The sequence below is a fragment of the Eriocheir sinensis genome, chromosome 49, assembly GCF_024679095.1.
Source record: "Eriocheir sinensis breed Jianghai 21 chromosome 49, ASM2467909v1, whole genome shotgun sequence".
Lineage (NCBI taxonomy): Eukaryota > Metazoa > Arthropoda > Malacostraca > Decapoda > Varunidae > Eriocheir > Eriocheir sinensis.
The window spans coordinates 12,455,154-12,464,861 of NC_066557.1; the positions used below are offsets into that span (position 1 = coordinate 12,455,154).

The 9,708-nt window shown below is 39.4% G+C and overlaps 1 protein-coding gene across 4 annotated transcripts in view; it reads right to left on the bottom strand.

The window, feature by feature from the left end:
• LOC126981966 (serine/arginine repetitive matrix protein 2-like) overlaps window positions 1-9,708 on the bottom strand; it is a 158,515-nt gene that overhangs the window by 14,184 nt on the left and 134,623 nt on the right. For all 4 annotated transcript variants that reach the window (XM_050833699.1, XM_050833700.1, XM_050833701.1 and 1 more), the window contains one exon: window positions 8,059-8,260. In XM_050833699.1, coding sequence (XP_050689656.1) covers window positions 8,059-8,260 — 202 coding nt within the window. The remainder of the gene's footprint in view (window positions 1-8,058; window positions 8,261-9,708) is intronic.

Here is a 9,708-nt window from a genome sequence, read left to right on the forward strand (position 1 = left end):
TACATAAGTGATTTGCATACTGACTCCATGGGCCGGGATTCAAACCTGAGCCGGCAGAGTTGCAGCCAAACTCTCTCACGTATAATTATAATTCACTTATGTCCAATTTCCACTGCAAATATACTTCCTCTCCCCCCTCTGTTACACTTCTATTCCCTTTCCTATACACCTGCACTTATATACACTTCACTTCTTCTCTCTTATCTACTACACACACTCTTCCTCATTCTTGGTTTCCTGCACCCAACACACAGGACAGTATTCAGGATGCTTTTGACTCTCACTACAGCTATTTCTCATGGCCACAAGGGAGGTGAGTTGGGTTCTCGTAAGTGTTTTTCATGTTCATGGTTCAGAAGCCTTGTCAAACTATCACTAGGCTCATAAAACTACCCATGGAAATACCAACACAACAACCTCTACCTAAGCCTTATTGTTATGTTCATGGAGCTGGAGCCTTGTCAAATTATCACTAGGCTCATATAACTACCCATGGAAATACCAACACAACAACCTCTACCTAAGCCTTATTGTTACATTCATGGAGCTGGAGCCTTGTCAAATTATCACTAGGCTCATATAACTACCCATGGAAATACTAACACAACAACCTCTACCAAACCCTTATTTTCACATTAACCTCTTCAGTACCATGACGCAGTATATGAGTCATTTCATCTCTCGAACCATATCCTAGAGACGCTGTATGTGCGTCATGGTCATTGGACTATTCTACGTAGTCTGTAAAACCAGGATATGGCATGGAGGTTATGTTTTGTCTGCTTGTATTGAAGGGGTTAATGGTTCAGACGCCTTGTCAAACTATCCCTAGGCTCATAAAACTACCCATGGAAATACTAACACAACCACCTCTACCAAAGCCTTATTTTCACACTAATGGGTCAGACGCCTTGTCAAACTATCCCTAGACTCATAAAACTACCCATGGAAACACCCACAACAACCTCTACCAAAGCCTTTTCCACTCTCTCTCTCTCTCTCTCTCTCTCTCTCTCTCTCTCTCTCTCTCTCTCTCTCTCAAGGCCACCAAAGCTTGTGATATAAAACCATTCTCTTCCCTCTTTTAAAAACCCAGACTAAAGTAATACAAAAATGATAATGAAAATGAGTGATGATGATGATGATGATAATAATAATAATAATAATAATAATAATAATAATAATAATAATACACAGAGACACAATCACTCGATCACTTAATAATCCCAATAGTTAATTTAATCAGTTGTTGTTTTGCCAGGATGAAAAACACTGCAACACACACACACAAGTTTGTTGTTTTTGTACAATTTCTGACGTAGATGGAAAAATATTAATAATGGGTCTAATAATAATAATAATAGGAAAATGAAGATATAAGGAATAATAAATAAGAGGAAAAGGGAAAGGAGGAAGAGGAAGAATATGAAGAAATAGAGAAAAAGGAGGAAGGAAATATGACTGAAAAGGAATAAGAATAAGGAGGAGGAAGAGGAAGAAGAATGTAAAGCAAAGAAGATAAAGAAGAATAAGAGGAGGAGGAGGAGGAGGAGGAAGCAAGCATCTGAATGAAAATTAATAAGAATGAGGGAGAGGAGGAGGAGGAAGAGGAGGAGGAAGCAAGCATCTGAATGAAAATTAATAAGAATGAGGAGGAGGAGGAGGAGGAGGAGGAGGAAGAGAAGGAGGAGGAAGCAAGCATCTGAATGAAAATTAATAAGAATGAGGAGGAGGAGGAGGAGGAAGAGGAGGAAGCAAGCATCTGAATGAAAATTAATAAGAATGATGGAGAGGAGGAGGAGGATACAAAGGAAAGAAGATAAAGAAGAATAAGAGGAGGAGGAGGAAGAGGACGGACACAGCACTGAAGAAAAAAAAAGGGAAAAGAAGGAAGAAGAATAGGAAGTAAGGAAGACAAAGAATAAAGAAGAAGAAGAGGAGGAGGAGGAGGAGGAGAAGACTCTTACCTCAGTGTGGGATCTTTTCCACCTGCTCTGCCCCTCCCCTCCCTTCCCCTCCTTTTTTTTTTTTTTTTTTTTTTGCCTATCATTCCAGCTACCTATATACCTCTGTCTTCCTCTCTCCTCCTCTTCCCCCCTTTGCTGTCTTCCTTTCTCTTTCTTCCTCTTCCTCTCTCTCCTCCTCCTTTCTCTCTCTTCCTCCCTTCCCTGTCTTTGTTTACCTCTCTTCCTCTTCAACGGTCTTCCTCCTCCTCCTCCTCTTGCTCTGTTTTGCTTTCTCTTCCTCCTCTATGTTCTCCCTCCTCCTCCCTTTCCCTTCTCTTCCTTCCTTTTCTTCCTCCCCTTCCTCTGTCTTACAAGCTCTAATCTCTCCTCCTCCTCCTCCCTTTCTACTCTTTATCAGGTCTTCCTCTTCCTCTCCTCTCTTCTCCTATTCCTCCCTTTGCCCTGCTTTCCTTACTCTTCCTCTCTTCCTTATCTGTTTTCTCCTTCTTCCTGCATTCTTCTATTCTATTCTTCTATTATTGCCTATTCCTATCTATGCACTGTTCTCTCTCCTTCCCCTTCTCTTTCCTTCCTTCCCTTCCTTTCTCTTCCTTGCCTATTCCTATCTATACTTGCACTGTTCCCTCTCCTTCCCCTTCTCTTTCCTTCCTTTCCTTGCTTTGTTAAGTGCAAGTATATATACACATTTTCTCTCTCTCTCTCTCTCTCTCTCTCTCTCTCTCTCTCTCTCTCTCTCTCTCTCTCTCACACACACACACACACACACACACACACGACTCCCTCCCACACCACACCCTTGAAAATGCCGTTACGAAGCAAATAATATGAATGAAACAATAAATGGATGAATAAGTGTGAGCAAATGACATACGGCATTAGAGAATAATATAATATGTTTCTTTGCATCACAGAGAACTAAATATGGAATAGAAAATTTGTGTGGGTCATGTTTTTAAGTTGGGGTTTATGAGAAGAAGGAAAACAATGAAGGTCTTGAAGGTTATTGAAAGGAAGTAAATGAATGATGAAATGAGGGTTAAGTGGGTAAGTAAATTAATACTATATAGATCCTGATTTGACTTTCCTTTCTCTTTAGAATGTAATTAACTTCTGCTCTCATTTACTTTTTCCAGTTGTGAATTTCTTCCTCGTCTGATTATCACTGTGGTACAAAATTAGGTAAGTGGGCTCAAATTTTGAACTTCAGACCTTAGCCCAGTAGCAGCGACGGTCCAAATTTGTGGCTTTACCATGTAGCAGCGACGGGCCAAATTTGTGGCTTTACCGTGTAGCAGCGACAGGCCAAATTTGTACCATGATATAAACCCCTTAAAATAGACGATACATAATCTGATCACAAATGCTTTGATATATATTATGAAATGGTTTGTGTGAGGGGCGATTTTTTCCCATTTTTCTCGCTTGGAGGGACCATTAAGAAACATGATCCCCGCTGCTACCGGGTTAAAAAAAAATTGAAATGGCAAAATAACTGAGCGTATTAGGCACAAAAAGAGGAGAAAAGATTGTAGTAGTTTCTGAAGCACACAAAACTAGTATATTAACCCGGTAGCAGTGACGGGCCAAATTTGTTGTGGCTTCACCGCGCACCAGCAACCGGACAAATTTTTGGCTTGACATAAACCACCCAAAAAAGAGGTTGCACCAACTGATCACAAATGTGTTGATATGTATTATATAATGAATTGCGCGAGTGATGATTTTTCCTCATTAATTCGCTTAGAGGAGCCTTTAATTAAGAAACATGATCCCCGCAGCTGCCGGTTTACGTGTACAAATAGTTCAAAAAATTATGTAAGACCTCAAATTACATAAAGTAACGAAAGAGGAGAAATCCGTCGCTCGTATCTAAATGGCAAGAAATACTGACACAAACAAAAGGGAGAGAAGACTATTTAAAGCAAGAAGAAAGTGAGAATTTAAAGAAGAAAGCAAGGAATATCTAAACCAAACAAAACTTTAGCATATCTAGTGTGCTGAAAATTTAAAAAATGACGTGACTGCAAACTATTTAAACTAACAAATGAAAGAGGAGAAATACGACCCGTAAACCATAGCAAAAAACTTGACTATATCACATACAAAGAGAGGGGAGGAGGAGGTAGTAACAAGTGAAGCAAACCAAACACTTTAAGGGTAAAAACAGACGACCTAACTGTCCTGGCCTCTTTAAAAGCCTCACCATCTGCTTTAAGGGAACACCAGGAGCCCAAGCCCTTCCCTCAGGCTACTGGATGCTGCATGTACAGAATCAGGGCCTACCTAAGGGTGCCAACACTCCTTGACTTTATGTGTAGAAAATAGTAGAAAATGGTACTCAAAACTGATATAATAGAATCAGGGGTGAAATATGAAATTGCTAAAAGGAAGTATGATATTGGATGCTGCGGGAATGAGTTAGACTTATGAAAAGAGGATAAAAAACATATGTTGACTTTGTATGAGTAGAAAACAATAGAATATGGTACACAAGACTGACATAATGGAATAAGGGGTTTAATATGAGAATAATAAAAAGGAGCAGGATTATGGATGCTGTGGGAATGAGTTACACTTATGAAAAGAGGATAAAAAACATATGTTGACTTTGTATGAGTAGAAAACAATATGGTACACAAGACTGACATAGTGGAATAAGGGATTTAATATGTGAATAATAAAGAGGGGCAGGATTATGGATGTTGTGGGAATGAGTTAGACTTATGAAGAGGATAAAATACATATGTTGACTTTGCATGTGTATAAAACAATACAATATGGTCCACAAGACTGACATAATGGAATAAGGGATTTAATATGAGAATAATAAAGAGGAGCAGGATTATGGATGTTGTGGGAATGAGTTAGACTTATGAAGAGGATAAAATACATATGTTGACTTTGTATGTGTATAAAACAATACAATATGGTACACAAGACTGACATAATGGAATAAGGGGTTTAATATGAGCATAATAAAGAGGAGCAGGATTATGGATACTGTGGGAATGGGTTAAGCATAGAAGAAGAGGATCAAAACACATCTTAACTTTGCATGTGTAGAAAATAGTGCTGGTGTTAGTATTAGTATTTTATTTACTCTTGAGATACATGAAAGGGAATCAAGGAAAATAAAAAAATGAAAGGTGTTAGACCCAAAACAGTTCCCCGCACTGAGCAGACATGGATATAAAAATTGAAACAATGATAGTAAAGTAAATAGAAGAAGAAAATAATGCAGAACAAAAATAATACCTAATGAGTTAACAGCTGGTGTGTGTCGAGTTAAGTAGAAATAAAGTAGACGATGATGATGATGATGGGGCAGGGATGGAGTGAACAAAAGTTAGGTAAGCTAATAAGTAAGTAAATGAGTAGTATCCCTCAATTTTCTAAGAATATGAAGGCAAATACTGTACAAGAAAATACTGTCAACTCAGAGAAAATAAGAATGCTTCATGAACATATCCACAAATGCATTCATGGATACTCTACTCTAGCTATGACTCAGAATAGTAATCTTCTTTAGTTATGCAATGGTAAACACCTTTCTGATGAGTGCCAGTATGCAGTACCGGGCTACCACAGCGCCTACCCTGAGCACAGCAGGGTCTGAGGGTGTATGACTCTGCCTAGTTACTGGTACACCTCACCCAAGGCTCTCAGACTGATTTTGCTCGCTGTATCAAAACGTACCAAATTTTGCTCATCATACCAGATCAGGACAACAAAGTGTACCAAATCTGAACAATACGCACGAATTTCTACCCTTCTAAAGAAGTGTTGTAACTATAAAACAACCGTGGCCTTGCTATGTGTTTTAACCCTAAGACGGCAGCAGTATTTGAAGGGTAGCTCACTTAAAATAAATATCTATGTATAGTCACTGCTGACCTAAGGACCGTAGCATAAATATAGTTATGCTGCATAATGGATGTTTTAACTATTGTCTATATATAGATTCTACCGCAATCTGGAAGTGTTGTTACATTTCTGACATACAAAACTGACTGACTCAATTTTGGACTGTCTATATAGAGTTCCACCACCATCGAAGGGTTAATGACACTCACTGCTGGAGCCCCATGATGGAAAATTTAACCCGGTAGCAGCGACGGACCAAATTTGTGCCATGATATAAAAATCCCAAAATAGATGATACGTAAACTGATCACAAATGCTTTGATATATATTATGAAATGGTTTGTGTGAGTGATGATTTTTTCTCATTTTTCTCGCTTAAGAGGGACCATTAAGAAACATGATCCCCGCTGCTACCGGGTTAAGGACCACACCGGTGTACTACAACTATACGCTAAACATCTTGTCAAGGCCACTCAGGATAGCCTAGTCCCAATGACCCCTTTCCCTGGAGGGCTTGGTAGATTTGGGTAGATAGATAAGAGTTAGCCTAGCCAGACGGGGGAAGTGGTTACTGGGACTACAAGCCAATTCAACAGTCCAACACAGTGGCTTTGTAATTGTCCAAACCATACTATTTAATCTCCTACACCCCATCAGGGTTAGGTTTTGTTGCAACACCAGATACACACGAGACCTCCCGTATGGCTTCCTCAACTTTCGTAACTTAACCCGGTAGCAGCGACGGGCCAAATTTGTGCCATGGTATAAACCCCCCAAAATAGATGATACATAATCTGATCACAAATGCTTTGATACATATTATGAAATGGTCTGTGTGAGGGGTGATTTTTTCTCATTTTTCTCACTTGGAGGGACCATTGAGAAACATGATCCCCGCTGCTACCGGGTTAAATATGAACACAGAACACTACACAAGGAATTTCCGAATCCTTGGTATTGGTTTGGAGGCTTATTAACCCATCAAGGCAAACTGTGACAGTGGCCCTTAGATATCATGAGCAGCCTTGCCAAAATGAACTTAGTCTAGCAGTCACGACTGTCATGGCTCAATGATGCCACAAGTTAAATTGAAAGTAAAGTGTGGAAATAAATAAAAGGTGCAAATTATTTTTCTTCCTTTCTCAAGCAGACTGAATCACTTAAGGAAGCAGCATCTTGAACTTTCCCTGTCCCACCACCACACAGTTCACAACACATTCCCTTTTATAGTAATGCTCTCTGTCAAGACGCATTTCTCAGCACACTGTAATAGTTTGCATTCACACTGAAGTTGGCAGTCAATTGTTCGGTGACTTCTGATATTGAGTATTTCATTATTCATTAGATACTAGTTAGATGAATACGAATCCTCTGCCCCAGTAATAAAATATGTATGGGAATACTTAATTTACAATATTAATAATTAGAATGCAAATATTGAGTCTGAACACTCCATCTCTGTACTAGAATAGGATACAAGCTTATCTATAAAGGGCAGAGAGGGATCAGGATCACAACACACCCTGGCTTTTGTAGGGGTCTTAAAAGGTATTGAATGCTCATGTTATAGGATCAAGCACAGGTATAATCAGGTGTGTGTCAGTTTGTTGGAGTCTAAAAAGGTATTGAGTCCTGATGTTAAAGGATCAAGCAAGGTTATGATCAGGTGAGTGCAAGATGTAGGGGTTTAAAAAGGTATTGAATGCTAATGTTATAGGATCAAGAAAGGTTATACGTGTGTCTTTTTGAAGAGGTCTATAAAGCTTATGTTAAAGGATCAAGCACAGTTATAATCATGTGCGTATAAGTTGTAGGGGTCTAAAAAGGTATTGAGTGCTAACATTACAGGATCAAGCAAGGTTATAATCGTGTGTAAATTTGTAACAGTTTGACAAAGGTACTGAGGCCGGAATTTTCAAATGCTTTCGCCGCTTACATAAACTATTTCCAAAGGCCAAAAAGGTGATTAATCAGGTTCAAATGAGTGTTCTTTTAGGCTCATGGTACAGAGGAAGGGTCAAGCTACCACCAGGGTCACAAAACTACCCCTGGAAATGCCCACAACTCCTACGAAAGTCCTGTCAAATGTGTGTTGGGCGATGAGATTATAAGAATGACTGTGAGTGCTGAGGTTATAAAATCAGCCGAGGTTGTGTCAAGAGAGGTGTGATAAAGGCTGTACTGAGAAGAGGAAGACAATGTTGCCAGACACCGTTCAGATCCTTACCTTTTGCTGGGCCAGGAGAAAAGACTTGTTGAAATGTTGGTCCACTTGGTACTGCTGTCTCTCCTTCTCCTCCCTCTCTCTCCTCTCCTTCTCTCTCCTCTCCCTGTCTTCCCTTTCTCTCCTCTCCCTTTCACTTCGCTCCATCTTTTCCTTGCTTATCCGTTCCTTTTCTCTTTCTCTTGCTTCTGCCTCTCTCCTCTCCCTGCAGGAAGGAAACAGTGGTTAGATAATGGCATTGGAGGCTGTGGGAATGGGATCAAGGCTTATCTTAGGAGGCTGAAGGAGGATCATAACACACATTATATGCACTATGTATGTGTAACTGTGTAAGAATGGTGTCCAATACTGTTATGTAAGATAAGGGGTTAAGAAAGGATTAATTAAGGAAGAATATGGTATTGAAGGCTGTGGGAATGGGATCATGGCTTATCTAGGATGCTGAAGGAGGATCACAACACACTCCGGGTAAAAGGTATGTGTAAAAAAGTGTTCAATACTGTTTTGTAGGATCAGAGGTTAAGAGAGGCTTGAATGAAGAAGACCAAGGTGTCGGATGCTGCTGAAAGGTCAAATCTCAGGAGGATCACAACACGCTTTAATTAAATTTCTGTGTCTAAAAGGTGTGCAATGCTATTACTAGGATAAGAGGTTAAGAAAGGCTTGAATAAAGAGGAAGAGAGTGCTGGATGCTGCTGGAATGGGATCAAGGCTTATCTCAGGAGGATCAAAATACACCTTAAATTCCAATGTCACAAGAGGATCAAAGACTAAGATATTGATAAAGGAGAATCAAGTATTGGATGCTTGTAAAAGGGATCAGAACTTATATATCTAAGAAGGATCACAATATTGCTTAAATTTGTATGTGTAAGAAAACAGATCAGGGACTAAGTAAGATAAAGATGGATAAGGTAGTGGATGCTGGTAAAAGGGATCAGAACTTATCAAAGGAGGATCACAATATTGCTTAAATCTGTAAGTGTAAAAAAAATGATCAAGGACTAAGGAAGATAAGGGTAAAGAGGGTTAAGGTATTGGTACTGGTAAAAGGGATCAGAACTTATCTAAGGAGGATCACAATATTGCTTAAATTTGTAAGTGTAAATTTTTTTTATCAGGGACTAAGGAAGATAAGGGTAAAGAGGGTTAAGGTATTGGTACTGGTAAAAGGGATCAGAACTTATCTAAGGAGGATCACAATATTGCTTAAATTTGTAAGTGTAAAAAAAAATATCAGGGACTAAGGAAGATAAGGGTAAAGAGGAATAAGGTGTTGGATGCTGGTGAAAGGGATCAGAACTTATCTAAGGAGGATCACAATATTGCTTAAATTTGTAAGTGTAAAAAAAATTATCAGGGACTAAGGAAGATAAGGGTAAAGAGGAATAAGGTGTTGGATGCTGGTGGAAGGAATCAGAGCTTACCTAAGGCAGCCAAGAAAGGATTGAGGCAAGTGTTTAGCTTTATAGAGATCCACAAGTGTTCACGTGAGGAGGAGGAGGATAACAAAGATTAAAAATGATAAGAGCTGTAGGTGTGTGTGTGTGTGTGTGTGTGTGTGTGTGTGTGTGTGTGTGTGTGCGCGCATTAATGGGAGCTCTATAAGTCAAGGACACACACACACACACACACACACACACACACACACAC